This window comes from Telmatherina bonti (genome assembly GCF_933228915.1).
Source record: "Telmatherina bonti genome assembly, chromosome: 1".
Classification (NCBI taxonomy): domain Eukaryota; kingdom Metazoa; phylum Chordata; class Actinopteri; order Atheriniformes; family Telmatherinidae; genus Telmatherina; species Telmatherina bonti.
The window spans coordinates 45187390-45204234 of record NC_136619.1 but is presented as its reverse complement, the minus strand read 5'-3'; the positions used below and the strand labels follow the sequence as shown (position 1 = coordinate 45204234).

At 46.6% G+C, this 16845-nt stretch overlaps 1 protein-coding gene across 4 annotated transcripts in view; it reads right to left on the bottom strand.

The window, feature by feature from the left end:
• Nucleotides 1–1664: 1664 nt before the first annotated feature.
• Nucleotides 1665–16845, bottom strand: part of zdhhc1 (zDHHC palmitoyltransferase 1) — a 25937-nt gene continuing 10756 nt past the window's right edge. For 2 of the 4 annotated variants that reach the window (XM_079242883.1, XM_079242882.1), the window contains exons 3-11: nt 16435–16610; nt 12631–12732; nt 10113–10237; nt 7852–8007; nt 7637–7752; nt 6320–6408; nt 5846–5954; nt 5693–5768; nt 1665–2584 (exon numbers count right to left, since the gene is read on the bottom strand). In XM_079242883.1, coding sequence (XP_079099009.1) covers nt 2127–2584; nt 5693–5768; nt 5846–5954; nt 6320–6408; nt 7637–7752; nt 7852–8007; nt 10113–10237; nt 12631–12732; nt 16435–16610 — 1407 coding nt within the window. In that variant the 3' untranslated portion in view covers nt 1665–2126. Of the gene's footprint in view, nt 2585–5692; nt 5769–5845; nt 5955–6319; nt 6409–7636; nt 7753–7851; nt 8008–10112; nt 10238–12630; nt 12733–16434; nt 16671–16746; nt 16794–16845 lie in introns of those variants that run through there. The other 2 variants (XM_079242885.1, XM_079242884.1) reach the window with 2 other exon arrangements.

Here is a 16845-nt window from a genome sequence, read left to right as displayed (position 1 = left end):
AGACCAGACCCGGGTCACCAGAGCCAGACAGAAAGTCCAGAACTGGGTCACCAGAGCCAGACAGAAAGACCAGACCCGGGTCACCAGAGCCAGACAGAAAGACCAGAACCGGGTCATGAGAGCCAGACAGAAAGACCAGAACCGGGTCACCAGAGCCAGACAGAAAGACCAGAACCGGGTCACCAGAGCCAGACAGAAAGACCAGAACCGGGTCACCAGAACCAGACAGAAAGACCAGACCCGGGTCACCAGAACCAGACAGAAAGTCCAGACCCGGGTCACCAGAACCAGACAGAAAGACCAGACCCGGGTCAGCAGAGCCAGACAGAAAGACCAGAACCGGGTCACCAGAGCCAGACAGAAAGACCAGAACCGGGTTTGGTTTCCGGCAGGGTTCTGATTGGGTTCTGGTTGGGTTCCGGCAGCGTTCTGGCTGGGTTACAGCAGCGTTCTGGTTTGGTTCCGGCAGCGTTCTGGATGGGTTCCGGCAGGGTTCTGGTTGGGTTCCGGTTGGGTTCCGGCAGCGTTCTGGTTTGGTTCCGGTTGGGTTCCGGCAGCGTTCTGGTTGGGTTCCAGTTGGGTTCCGGCAGGGTTCTCGTTGTGTTCCGGTTGAGTTCCGGCAGGGTACTGGTTGTGTTCCGGTTGAGTTCCGGTTGGGTTCCGGTCGGGTTCCGGTTGCGTACTGGTTGGGTTCTGGTTGGGTCCCGTTTGGTTTCCGGCTGGGTTTTGGTTGGGTCCCGGCAGGGTTCTGGTTGTTTTCCAGTTGGGTTCCAGCAGGGTTCTGGTTGGGTTCCAGTTGTGTTCTGGCAGTATTCTGGTTGGGTTCCGGTTGAGTTTCGGCAGGGTTCTTGTTGGGTTCCGGTTGGGTTCCGGCAGCGTTCTGGTTTGGTTCCGGTTGGGTTCCGGCAGCGTTCTGGTTGGGTTCCAGTTGGGTTCCGGCAGGGTTCTCGTTGTGTTCCGGTTGAGTTCCGGCAGGGTACTGGTTGTGTTCCGGTTGTGTTCCGGTTGAGTTCCGGTTGGGTTCCGGTTGGGTTCCGGTTGGGTTCCGGTTGCGTACTGGTTGGGTTCTGGTTGGGTCCCGTTTGGTTTCCGGCTGGGTTCTGGTTGGGTCCCGGCAGGGTTCTGGTTGTTTTCCAGTTGGGTTCCAGCAGGGTTCTGGTTGGGTTCCAGTTGTGTTCTGGCAGTATTCTGGTTGGGTTCCGGTTGAGTTTCGGCAGGGTTCTGGTTGTTTTCCAGTTGGGTTCCAGCAGGGTTCTGGTTGGGTTCCAGTTGTGTTCTGGCAGTATTCTGGTTGGGTTCCGGTTGGGTTCCGGGAGGGTTCTGGTTGGGTTCCGGTTGGGTTCCGGCAGGGTTCTGGTTGGGTTCTGGTTGAGTTCCGGCAGGGTTCTGATTAGTTTCTGGCTCAATTTTCAAACGTCCTCTTTGAAACTCTTGAAGGAATCAGTTTTACATGAATTTCGAGGCATAAAACATTGGCAAGGAGACACTGGTCTGTGCACAATGGATTTCAAATGGAATGACTGGGACGCTACCATCTGGAGTTTTACTGGAAGTCAACGGCACACTAAAGTCCCCCGTGGGAGAATCTGCTACACAGAAAAATTCTGACAAATGAATTTATCATTTGACATTTATTATGTCAAACTGAATTTATGAGTTCAGGATTAAAGGCAACATTAAAACCGGACGTTAAAATGCTGAAATGGATGTTTGCTCGCCACGAGCAGAGCAGGAAGTATGTCAAAATAAAACACAGTTTTCTGGACACTTCTGGCCACAAGCTAATCATTTTGATATGCTTTTAAAAATAAACAAAATGAAATGAATTAAAATCAGAAATGAAACTGAGTTTGTGTTCTTTTCAGCCCTGATCCATTCGATCCGCCTGTTTTGGGAGTTCCAACAACATTATGACTTACCATGGAGACCAGGAAATAAAGCAGCAGTTGCCAGGGTAACATATACAACCATAAACAGTAGTGTCTCCTAAGATGGCGTCTACAGGAAGTGACACGCCCACACGCAGGAAGTGACTTTGGCCTTCAAACTAGAAGCATTTGTAAAGACTATGGAACAGCAGGTTTGGTCAGTCCTCATTCCTCCAACCAGGAAGCTACCAGGTAGGTCTACGACAATGGGCTAGAATCGAGTCCAGATCTGGACCCAGTCCGCCTCCTGCCCAGACTGAGGTCCTGGTGTCGGGGCTCAGCGGGATCTCCACTGGCCCTGCTAACGAACACAGAGGGAGGCTGCGTGGAGGCCATCTCAAACCTCAGCTCCCCCACACTCCTGTTGGTTCGGGAGGCGGCGGCCTTCCTCTTAGTCCGAGGGTGGGGGGAGGGCAGGGGGACCGCCAGGACGCTCCTGTATGATGACGAAGAGGTGTCTCCGGGGGCAGCAGAGGAGCCGAGCTTCGCCAGCGCCACAGGGATCTCTTCTAGAGACTCGGCAGAGTCCGAATGGTACTCAGCTGGAGGTGCGGCGGCCTGGATGGGTCCCGTGGTCGGGGCCAGGGGAGGTAAGGAGGCCCTCAGAGGGAACACTGGGAATGGAAGCCGCTGACTCAGGGACGCGCTGCTGGGATCTGCAGGAAGACACAAAGCTTCAGATGCAGCAGGTAAACACGTGGAGAAAACGGACCTTTAACACTAAGAGTCCAGTTTTGAAACATCTTATGGCCCCGTCTGATTTTACTACACTTCTGAATCCCTACGCTAAGGTCTGTAGACCAGCTCCTGGTGCCTAAAACAAGGCTCAGGTCTAGAGGAGGTTCGTCGGCAGCCCCGAGACGGAACAGCCTCCCTCAGGTTACCAGAGACTGATGACATAAATATTTTAACTTTTAATTTGTTTTTAACCTTTGGTCAACTGGGGTTGTGCTAAATGTGCTGTATAAATAAAATATGGAAGTACATGGGAAAGTACGAAAGCATACAGGTCAACATATGGAAGGTACTGAGTAGTACAATATGGCAGATTATGATACAGTATATTCCGGTAAGGTGGACTACATAGTAGAGGATTAAGTGCGGCACAGGATAGCAGACTAAAGAGTCTGGTACAGTATAGCAGAGTACTGAGTGTGGTAGAGTATGACAGAGTACAAAGTGTGGTACAGTATGGTAGAGTACAGAGTGTGGTACAGTATAGTAGAGTACAGAGTGTGGTACAGTATGGTAGAGTAAAGAGTGTGGTACAGTATAGTAGAGTACAGAGTGTGGTACAGTAGGGTAGAGTACATAGTGTGGTGTAGTATGGCAGAGTACAGTGTGGTACAGTATGGTAAAGTACAGAGTGTGAAAGAGTATGGTAGAGTACAGAGTGTGGTAGAGTATGGTTTAGTACAGAGTGTGGTAGAGTATGGTAGAGTACAGAGTGTGGTAGAGTATGGTAGAGTGTAGAGTATGGTAGAGTACAGAGTGTGGTAGAGTACAGAGTGTGGTAGAGTATAGTTTAGTAAAGAGTGTGGTAGAGTATGGTAGAGTACAGAGTGTGGTAGAGTATGGTAGAGTGTAGAGTATGGTAGCGTACAGAGTGTGGTAGAGTATGGTAGGGTACAGAATGTGGTAGAGTATGGTAGGGTACAGAGTGTGGTAGAGTATGGTAGAGTACAGAGTGTGGTAGAGTATGGCAGAGTAAAGAGTGTGGTAGAGTATGGTAGAGTACAGAGTGTGGTAGAGTATGGTAGAGTAATGAGTGTGGTAGAGTATGGTAGAGTACAGAGTGTGGTAGAGTATGGTAGAGTACAGAGTGTGGTAGAGTATGGTAGAGTACAAAGTGTGGTAGAGTATGGTTTAGTACAGAGTGTGGTAGATTATGGTAGAGTGTAGAGTATGGTAGAGTACAGAGTGTGGTAGAGTATGGTAGAGTACAAAGTATGGTAGAGTATGGTAGGGTACAGAGTGTGGTAGAGTATGGTAGAGTACAGAGTACAGAGTGTGGTACAATATGGTAGAGTACAGAGGTACAAACTGTGGTAAAATATGGAAGGGTACAGAGTGTGGACAGTATGGTGCAGAGTGTGGTACAGTATGGTAAAGTACAGAGTGTGGTACAGTATGGTAGAGTACAGAGTGTGGTAGAGTATGGTAGAGTATAAAGTGCAGTACAGTATGGTAAAGTACAGAGTGTAGTAGAGAATGGTAAAATACAGAGTGTGGTAGAGTATGGCAGAGTACAGAGTGTGGTACAGAATGGCAGAGTACAGAGTGTGGTGCAGTATGGTGCAGAGTGTGGTACAGTATGGAAGAGTACAGAGTGTGGTAGCGTATGGTTTATTGCAGAGTGTGGTAGAGTATGGTAGAGTGTAGAGTATGGTAGAGTATAGTAGGGTACAGAATGTGGTAGAGTATGGTAGGGTACAGAGTGTGGTAGAGTATGGTAGAGTGTAGAGTATGGTAGAGTACAGAGTGTGGTAGAGTATGGTAGAGTACAGAGTGTGGTTGAGTATAGTAGGGTACAGAATGTGGTAAAGTATGGTAGGGTACAGAATGTGGTAGAGTATGGTAGAGTACAGAGTGTGGTAGAGTATGGTAGAGTACAGAGTATGGTAGAGTATAGTAGGGTACAGAATGTGGTAGAGTATGGTAGAGTACAGAGTGTGGTAGAGTATGGTAGAGTACAGAGTGTGGTAGAGTATGGTAGAGTACAAAGTGCAGTACAGTATGGCAGAGTACAGAGTGTGGTGCAGTATGGCAGAGTATGGAGTGTGGTGCAACATGGTAGAGTACAGAGTGTGGACAGTATGGTGCAGAGTGTGGTACAGTATGGTAAAGTACAGAGTGTGAAAGTGTATGGTAGAGTACAGAGTGTGGTAGAGTATGGTTTAGTACAGAGTGTGGTAGAGTATGGTAGAGTGTAGAGTATGGTAGAGTACAGAGTGTGGTAGAGTATGGTTTAGTAAAGAGTGTGGTAGAGTATGGTTTATTACAGAGTGTGGTAGAGTATGGCAGAGTGTAGAGTATGGTAGAGTACAGAGTGTGGTAGAGTATGGTAAAGTACAGAATGTGGTAGAGAATGGCAGAGTACAGAGTGTGGTAGAGTGCAGCAGAGTACAGAGTGTGGTAGAGTGCAGCAGAGTACAGAGTGTGGTAGAGTATGGTAGAGTACAGAATGTGGTAGAGTATGGCAGAGTGTAGAGTATGGTAGAGTACAGAGTGTGGTAGAGTATGGTAGAGTACAGAATGTGGTAGAGAATGGCAGAGTACAGAGTGTGGTAGAGAATGGCAGAGTACAGAGTGTGGTAGAGTATGGCAGAGTACAGAATGTGGTAGAGTATGGTAGAGTACAGAGTGTGGTAGAGTGCAGCAGAGTACAGAGTGTGGTAGAGTATGGTAGAGTACAGAATGTGGTAGAGTATGGTAGAGTACAGAATGTGGTAGAGTATGGTAGAGTACAGAGTGTGGTAGAGTGCAGCAGAGTACAGAGTGCGGTACAGTGTGTAGGAGCAGTATGGTAATCCTCTCTGGACCTCCCTGGTTTCTATCTGCTCATATTTGAAGCTTGATGTTCCACATGTTTCCCGTACCAGGAAGTCTGCTGTGATGTCTCTACAGGGTTCTGTCCAGGTCGACTGGTCTGGACCAGAACAGACATTCAGGCTCCAACCATGTAGGGCTGCTTGGTCAGTAAACACAGAACCACTGGACTCTGTTCTACTGTGCGTGGTTAGCCTCTCCCACTCTCTACCTACCTGGGGGCGGAGCTACAGTCACCCGGCGCTCTCCGGTATCTTCTGACGGAAGTGAACGCACCTTCTTCTTCTTTTTCTGAGGAGAAAGAGCCACAGGAAGTGGACTGAAAACTGTATTTAGATCTCAGGAGATGCTGCAGCAGCTTTGTTTACCTGTGGCAGTTTGTGTGCTGCTGCTTTCTGCTCGGCAGAGAAGGTGGGCGGAGTCTCATCATTCATGAGCGGACTGGACACACTCCTGACAGTTCCGTTTAGCAGAAACCTAATACACACACGGGTTACTGGTTCTGGATGAGTCCGTCTGACTCGTGCTGGCTCAGAACAAGTGTCTCTACATGCATCAGCAGCTAATCTGGGCCGAACCGGGCCTCCACCCTCACGTTTCCTTAGAGTTTCCTTCACTGTGTGTGTGTGTGTGTCTGTGGCAGTGTGTGTGTGCCCCTTCCTGCTGGAAGAACATCATGTTGCTTGTTTACAGCAGAGGAAACCGTATCCATGGCGACGAGGCCTCGCCCTGTTCTGGTATGTTTACTAGGACCTGTTCAGACCCGGTCAGTCTGCTTCGGCCAATCACAGCAGGCTATGACTACCAGAAAACCGGGTCAGAACCAGACCCAGAGGACTTACTCAGTGTGGCCCGGCGCCGTCACTACGACTGGTTCCTCCACGTCCAGCTGGGGGTTGGTGTAGGCCAGGGTCCCCGCGTAGTTCACATCCTGTAGGGGGTCAGGACAGAAACCACACCTGAAGCTTTATTATTGATACCCAACCAGACGGGACGGGACCGGACCAGGCCAGGCCAGACCGGACCGGACCAGACCAGACCGGACCAGAACATGCCAGACCAGACCGGACCGGACCAGACCAGACCGAACCAGACCGGACTGGACTGGACCGGACCAGACCAGAGCAGGCAGGACCGGACCGGACCGGACCAGACCAGACCAGACCAGACCAGACCAGGCCGGACTGGACCGGACCAGACCAGGCCAGACCGGACCGGACCAGACCAGACCAGAGCAGGCCAGACCGGACCGGAACATGCCGGACCAGACCAGACCAGACCGGACCGGACCAGACCGGACCAGAACATGCCAGACCAGACCAGACCGGACCGGACCAGGCCAGACCGGACCAGAACATGCCAGACCAGACCAGACCGGACCGGACCAGACCAGACCGAACCAGACCAGAGCAGGCCGGACCGGACCGGACCGGACCAGACCAGACCAGGCCAGACTGGCCCCGACCAGACCAGACCAGGCCAGACCGGACCGGACCAGACCAGAGCAGGCCGGACCGGACCGGACCGGACCGGACCGGACCAGACCAGACCAGACCAGACCAGGCCAGACTGGCCCCGACCAGACCAGACCAGGCCAGACCGGACCGGACCAGACCAGAGCAGGCCGGACCGGACCGGACCGGACCAGACCAGACCAGACCAGACCAGGCCGGACTGGCCCCGACCAGACCAGACCAGGCCAGACCGGACCGGACCAGACCAGAGCAGGCCGGACCGGACCGGACCGGACCAGACCAGACCAGACCAGGCCGGACTGGCCCCGACCAGACCAGGCCAGACCGGACCGGACCAGACCAGACCGAACCATACCGGACTGGACTTGACTGGACCGGACCAGACCAGAGCAGGCAGGACCGGACTGGACCAGACCAGACCAGACCAGACCAGACCAGGCCGGACTGGACCGGACCAGACCAGACCAGGCCAGACCGGACCAGACCAGACCAGACCAGAGCAGGCCAGACCGGACCGGACCAGAACATGCCAGACCAGACCAGACCGGACCGGACCAGAACATGCCAGACCAGGCCAGACCGGACCGGACCAGGCCAGACCAGGCCAGCACGGACCGGACCAGACCAGACCGGACTGGATCAGTCCAGACCAGACTAGATCCAGATCAAGACAGCAGTCTTTACCTTGAGGACTGATGGATCGACTGCCTCCTTCAGTGATCCTGGTTTCCTGGACTCTCTGCTGTCCAGACGGTGTCTCTGCCGGACGATGTACTCATAGGTACTCAGTCTGTTCCACACTGGACACACACACACACACACACACACACAGACACACAGACACACGTTATACATGTGGTCACATGACCAGACTGGTGATGATGCTGATGATGTCTTACTCAGGTAGAGGTGGAAGCAGAGGAGGTGACAAAGGAGGACGGAGGACAGCAGACCGAGAGCGATGGTGACGCCGGCGAGACCCGGAATCACCGCCGCCGCAGACCTGAGAGGAGCAACCGGGAGGAAGACGAACCACACACCTGTCTCATTCCCCACTGTGGACACAGAGACACCTGTCTCATTCCCCACTGTGGACACACAGACACCTGTCTCATTCCCCACTGTGGACACAGAGACACCTGTCTCATTCCCCACTGTGGACACACAGACACCTGTCTCATTCCCCACTGTGGACACAGAGACACCTGTCTCATTCCCCACTGTGGACACAGACACCTGTCTCATTCCCCACTGTGGACACAGACACCTGTCTCATTCCCCACTGTGGACACAGACACCTGTCTCATTCCCCACTGTGGACACAGACACCTGTCTCATTCCCCACTGTGGACACACAGACACCTGTCTCATTCCCCACTGTGGACACAGACACCTGTCTCATTCCCCACTGTGGACACAGACACCTGTCTCATTCCCCACTGTGGACACAGACACCTGTCTCATTCCCCACTGTGGACACAGACACCTGTCTCATTCCCCACTGTGGACACAGAGACACCTGTCTCATTCCCCACTGTGGACACACAGACACCTGTCTCATTCCCCACTGTGGACACAGACACCTGTCTCATTCCCCACTGTGGACACACAGACACCTGTCTCATTCCCCACTGTGGACACACAGACACCTGTCTCATTCCCCACTGTGGACACAGACACCTGTCTCATTCCCCACTGTGGACACACAGACACCTGTCTCATTCCCCACTGTGGACACAGACACCTGTCTCATTCCCCACTGTGGACACAGACACCTGTCTCATTCCCCACTGTGGACACACAGACACCTGTCTCATTCCCCACTGTGGACACAGAGACACCTGTCTCATTCCCCACTGTGGACACAGAGACACCTGTCTCATTCCCCACTGTGGACACAGACACCTGTCTCATTCCCCACTGTGGACACACAGACACCTGTCTCATTCCCCACTGTGGACACAGACACCTGTCTCATTCCCCACTGTGGACACACAGACACCTGTCTCATTCCCCACTGTGGACACAGACACCTGTCTCATTCCCCACTGTGGACACAGACACCTGTCTCATTCCCCACTGTGGACACACAGACACCTGTCTCATTCCCCACTGTGGACACAGACACCTGTCTCATTCCCCACTGTGGACACACAGACACCTGTCTCATTCCCCACTGTGGACACAGACACCTGTCTCATTCCCCACTGTGGACACACAGACACCTGTCTCATTCCCCACTGTGGACACAGACACCTGTCTCATTCCCCACTGTGGACACACAGACACCTGTCTCATTCCCCACTGTGGACACAGAGACACCTGTCTCATTCCCCACTGTGGACACAGACACCTGTCTCATTCCCCACTGTGGACACAGAGACACCTGTCTCATTCCCCACTGTGGACACACAGACACCTGTCTCATTCCCCACTGTGGACACAGAGACACCTGTCTCATTCCCCACTGTGGACACAGAGACACCTGTCTCATTCCCCACTGTGGACACAGAGACACCTGTCTCATTCCCCACTGTGGACACACAGACACCTGTCTCATTCCCCACTGTGGACACACAGACACCTGTCTCATTCCCCACTGTGGACACACAGACACCTGTCTCATTCCCCACTGTGGACACAGAGACACCTGTCTCATTCCCCACTGTGGACACACAGACACCTGTCTCATTCCCCACTGTGGACACAGACACCTGTCTCATTCCCCACTGTGGACACACAGACACCTGTCTCATTCCCCACTGTGGACACAGACACCTGTCTCATTCCCCACTGTGGACACAGACACCTGTCTCATTCCCCACTGTGGACACAGACACCTGTCTCATTCCCCACTGTGGACACAGACACCTGTCTCATTCCCCACTGTGGACACACAGACACCTGTCTCATTCCCCACTGTGGACACACAGACACCTGTCTCATTCCCCACTGTGGACACACAGACACCTGTCTCATTCCCCACTGTGGACACAGAGACACCTGTCTCATTCCCCACTGTGGACACAGAGACACCTGTCTCATTCCCCACTGTGGACACAGACACCTGTCTCATTCCCCACTGTGGACACACAGACACCTGTCTCATTCCCCACTGTGGACACACAGACAGGTGTCTTAGGTGGACATTGCGTCTTACCCAGGAAGTGTTTGTCTGTACGAAGTTTGGACGGGTCCAGAAAAAACTCGATGAAGACGTAGGAGGCGAAGACCAGAACCAGACAAACCCCCAACAGAGCCGAGACCACGCTGTGGAGGAAAAACCTGTAGGAGACAGTACTACACACCTAGTACACAGTACTACACACCTAGTACACCGTACTACGGACATCCCTACAGACACACAGTACTACACACCTAGTACACAGTACTACACACCTAGTACACAGTACTACGGACATCCCTACAGACACACAGTACTACACACCTAGTACACAGTACTACACACCTAGTACACAGTACTACGGACATCCCTACAGACACACAGTACTACACACCTAGTACACAGTACTACACACCTAGTACACAGTACTACGGACATCCCTACAGACACACAGTACTACACACCTAGTACACAGTACTACACACCTAGTACACAGTACTACACACCTAGTACACAGTACTACGGACATCCCTACAGACACACAATACTACACACCTAGTACACAGTACTACACACCTAGTACACAGTACTAAACACCTAGTACACAGTACTACGGACATCCCTACAGACACACAGTACTACACACCTAGTACACAGTACTACACACCTAGTACACCGTACTACGGACATCCCTACAGACACACAGTACTACACACCTAGTACACAGTACTACACACCTAGTACACAGTACTACACACCTAGTACACAGTACTAAACACCTAGTACACAGTACTACACACCTAGTACACAGTACTACACACCTAGTACACCGTACTACGGACATCCCTACAGACACACAGTACTACACACCTAGTACACAGTACTACACACCTAGTACACAGTACTACACACCTAGTACACAGTACTAAACACCTAGTACACAGTACTACACACCTAGTACACAGTACTACACACCTAGTACACAGTACTACACACCTAGTACACAGTACTAAACACCTAGTACACAGTACTACGGACATCCCTATAGACACACAGTACTACACACCTAGTACACAGTACTACACACCTAGTACACAGTACTACACACCTAGTACACAGTACTACGGACATCCCTATAGACAAACAGTACTACACACCTAGTACACAGTACTACACACCTAGTACACAGTACTACGGACATCCCTACAGACACACAGTACTACACACCTAGTACACAGTACTACGGACATCCCTATAGACACACAGTACTACACACCTAGTACACAGTACTACACACCTAGTACACAGTACTACACACCTAGTACACAGTACTACGGACATCCCTATAGACACACAGTACTACACACCTAGTACACAATACTACACACCTAGTACACAGTACTACGGACATCCCTACAGACACACAGTACTACACACCTAGTACACAGTACTACACACCTAGTACACCGTACTACGGACATCCCTACAGACACACAGTACTACACACCTAGTACACAGTACTACACACCTAGTACACAGTACTACGGACATCCCTATAGACACACAGTACTACACACCTAGTACATAGTAATACGGACATCCCTACAGACACAGTACTACACACTAAGTACACAGTACTACACACTTGTACACAGTACTACACACTAAGTACACAGTACTACGGACATCCCTACAGACACACGGTACTACACACTAAGAACACAGTACTACACACTAAGTACACAGTACTACGGACATCCCTACAGACACACGGTACTACACACTAAGTACACAGTACTACACACTAAGTACACAGTACTACGGACATCCCTACAGACACACGGTACTACACACTAAGTACACAGTACTACACACTAAGTACACAGTACTACGGACATCCCTACAGACACACGGTACTACACACTAAGTACACAGTACTACACACTAAGTACACAGTACTATGGACATCCCTACAGACACATGGTACTACACACTAAGAACACAGTACTACACACTAAGTACACAGTACTACGGACATCCCTACAGACACACGGTACTACACACTAAGAACACAGTACTACACACTAAGTACACAGTACTACGGACATCCCTACAGACACACGGTACTACACACTTGTACACAGTACTACACACTAAGTACACAGTACTACGGACATCCCTACAGACACACGGTACTACACACTAAGTACACAGTACTACACACTAAGTACACAGTACTACAGACATCCCTACAGACACACGGTACTACACACTAAGTACACAGTACTACACACTAAGTACACAGTACTACACACTAAGTACACAGTACTATGGACATCCCTACAGACACAGTACTACACACTAAGTACACAGTACTATGGACATCCCTACAGACACACGGTACTACACACTAAGAACACAGTACTACACACTAAGTACACAGTACTATGGACATCCCTACAGACACAGTACTACACACTAAGTACACAGTACTATGGACATCCCTACAGACACAGTACTACACACTAAGTACACAGTACTACAGAGTACTTACCTGTAGTTCCTGCTTCCTACACAGTTGTTCAACCAGCGGCAGTGGTGATCGAAGTTCGCGACACATTTATTACACGAACTGCAGTGTTTGGACTTGGGACCCCTGAAACACACGGAGACCCCGAACCTTAGTAAACACGGCTTTATTCTACTGCATTCTACTGCAGTCTACTGTATTCTACAGCATTTTACTGTATTCTACAGCATTTTACTGTATTCTACAATATTTTATTGTATTCTACTGTATTCTATGGTATTTACTGTATTCTATGGGATTTTACTGTATTCTAGGTTTTTTTTTACTGTATTATACGGTATTTTATTATATTCTACTGTATTCTATGGTATTTACACTATTCTATGGTATTTAATATTCTATGGTATTTACTGTATCCCATGGTATTTTACTGTATTCTACGGTATTTTACTGTATTCAATGGTATTTACTGTATCCTATGGTATTTAATGTATTCTATGGCATTTTACTGTATTTTATGGTATTTTACTGTATTCTACGGTATTTTATTGTATTCTGCTGTATTCTATGGTATTTACACTATTCTACGGTATTTAATGTTCTACGGTATTTACTGTATCCCATGTTATTTTACTGTATTCTATTGTATTCTATGGTATTTACTGTATTCTAATTATTTACTGTATCCTATGGTAATTACTGTATTCTATTGTATTTTACTGTATTCTACAGTATTTACTGTATTCTACTTATTTACTGTATCCTATGGTAATTACTGTATTCTATTGTATTTTACTGTATTCTACAGTATTTACTGTATCCCATGTTATTTTACTGTATTCTACTGTATTCTATGGTATTTACTGTATTCTAATTATTTACTGTATCCTATGGTAATTACTGTATTCTATTGTATTTTACTGTATTCTACAGTATTTACTGTATTCTACTTATTTACTGTATCCTATGGTAATTACTGTATTCTATTGTATTTTACTGTATTCTACAGTATTTACTGTATTCTATGGTATTTTACTGTATTCTACTGTATTCTATGGTATTTACTATATTCTACTGTATTCTACGGTATTTACTGTATTCTACGGTATTTCACTGTATTCTATGGTATTTACTATATTCTACTGTATTCTACGGTATTTACTGTATTCTACGGTATTTCACTGTATTCGATGGTATTTACTATATTCTACTGTATTCTACGGTATTTACTGTATTCTACTGTATTCTATGGTATTTTACTGTATTCTACGGTATTTATTGTATTCGTAAATATTCTACTGTATTCTATGGTATTTTACTGTATTCTATGGTATTTATTGTATTCTACTGTATTCTATGGTATTTACTGTATTCTATGGTACTTACTGTATTCTACGGTATTTTCTTGTATTCTGCGGTATTTTACTGTATTTTACTGTATTCTATGGTATTTAACTGTGTTCTACGGTATTTACTGTATTCTATGGTATTTACTGTATTCTACGGTATTCTATGGTACTTACTGTATTCTACGGTATTTTCTTGTATTCTGCGGTATTTTACTGTATTTTACTGTATTCTATGGTATTTAACTGTGTTCTACGGTATTTACCGAATCCCATGGTATTTTACTGTATTCTACAGTATTTACTGTATCCCATGGTATTTTACTGTATTCTAGGGTATTTTACTGTATTCTAGGGTATTTTACTGTATCCTGTGGTATTTACTGTACTCTATGGTATTTTACTGTATTCTATGGTATTTATTGTATTCAACGGTATTTTAATGTATTCTATGATATTTTAATGTATTCTACGGTATTTTACTGAATCCTATGGTATTTACTGTATTCTCCGGTATTTTACTGTATTCTATGGTATTTATTGTATTCGACGGTATTTTAATGTATTCTACGGTATTTTAATGTATTCTATGGTATTTTAATGTATTCTATGGTATTTTAATGTATTCTATTGTATTTACTGTATCCTACAGTATTTACTGTATTCGCTGGTATTTTACTGTATTCTATGGTATTTCACTGTATTCTATGGTATTTCACTGTATTCTACGGTATTTTACTGTATTCTATGGTATTTTACTGTATTCTATGGTATTTCACTGTATTCTATGGTATTTCACTGTATTCTACGGTATTTTACTGTATTCTACGGTATTTTACTGTATTCTATGGTATTTACAGTATTCTATGGTATTTACTGTATTCTATGGTATTTACAGTATTCTATGGTATTTACTGTATTCTATGGTATTTACAGTATTTTACTGTATTCTATGGTATTTCACTGTATTTTACTGTATTCTACGGTATTTTACTGTATTCTACGGTATTTTACTGTATTCTATGGTATTTACAGTATTCTATGGTATTTACTGTATTCTATGGTATTTACAGTATCTTACTGTATTCTTCGGTATTTACGGTATTCTACTGTATTCTACGGTATTTACTGTATTCTACTGTATTCTATGGTATTTTCTGGTATTCTACGATATTTTTACTGTATTCTACGGTATTTTACTGTATTCTACGGTATTTACTGTATTCTACTGTATTCTATGGTATTTTCCTGTATTCTATGGTATCTTACTGTATTCTACGGTATTTTACTGTATTCTACGGTATTTACTGTATTCTACTGTATTATATGGTATTTTCTGGTATTCTACGGTATTTACTGTATTCTACGGAATTTACTGTATTCTACTGTATTCTATGGTATTTTCTGGTATTCTACGGTATTCTACTGTATTCTATGGTATTTTCTGGTATTCTACGGTATTCTACTGTATTCTATGGTATTTTCTGGTATTCTACGGTATTTACTGTATTCTACGGTATTTACTGTATTCTACTGTATTCTATAGTATTTTCTGGTATTCTACGGTATTTACTGTATTCTACGGTATTTACTGTATTCTACTGTATTCTATAGTATTTTCTGGTATTCTACGGTATTTACTGTATTCTACGGTATTTACTGTATTCTACTGTATTCTATAGTATTTTCTGGTATTCTACGGTATTCTACTGTATTCTATAGTATTTTCTGGTATTCTACGGTATTTTACTGTATTCTATGGTATTTTCTGGTATTCTACGGTATTTACTGTATTCTACGGTATTTACTGTATTCTACTGTATTCTATGGTATTTTCTGGTATTCTACGGTATTCTACTGTATTCTATGGTATTTTCTGGTATTCTACGGTATTCTACTGTATTCTATGGTATTTTCTGGTATTCTACGGTATTTACTGTATTCTACGGTATTTACTGTATTCTACTGTATTCTATAGTATTTTCTGGTATTCTACGGTATTTACTGTATTCTACGGTATTTACTGTATTCTACTGTATTCTATAGTATTTTCTGGTATTCTACGGTATTTACTGTATTCTACGGTATTTACTGTATTCTACTGTATTCTATAGTATTTTCTGGTATTCTACGGTATTCTACTGTATTCTATAGTATTTTCTGGTATTCTACGGTATTTTACTGTATTCTATGGTATTTTACTGTCCAGCAGACGCTTCTTCCAGAACCACTAACGTCTGGTAAGAAATCGGCCCATTAACAGAACACGCATGTCCCACTGTCCCACCGTACACAGGGAGAACATGCGGGTTTCACACTGAAAGGCCAGCCGGGTCTCGAACCAGCAACCTTCTGCAGTGCTGACCACGAAGCCACTGTGCTGCCTGTTTAACTGGCTTGCAAAGACTAGTTAAACTGGTGAACCCTAGTAAACTAGCGGAAGTGATGTAAAAGGGGCGGAGCCTGCAGGTGTGGTACTCACACGTCCACCTGACACAGGTAGCAGTGGCAGTTCTCGATTACGTGGGCGTGTTTGGAGCGGTCGAACACGGGGAGAGGTCCTCTGTTGCTCTTCATCCTCACGTTGCAGTCGGCCGGGTCCAGGGAGACCGCCGTCACGTGCATGCACAGGTGACACGCGAACATGACACCGGTGCACTGGAGCTCAGGTCAGGAATCTAACACCGGATGGACACCTGTCCTCCAGCGTGTCCCTACCTGGACACAATGAAGATATCTGTATGTTCTCCCTGATGGTTGCCATGACGATGGTTAATATAAGGATCATCATTACCATCATCATCGCCATTATTGTCACCATCATCGTCATCATCATCATCCTCATCATCATCACCATCATCAACACCACCATCATCATCATCGCCATCATCAT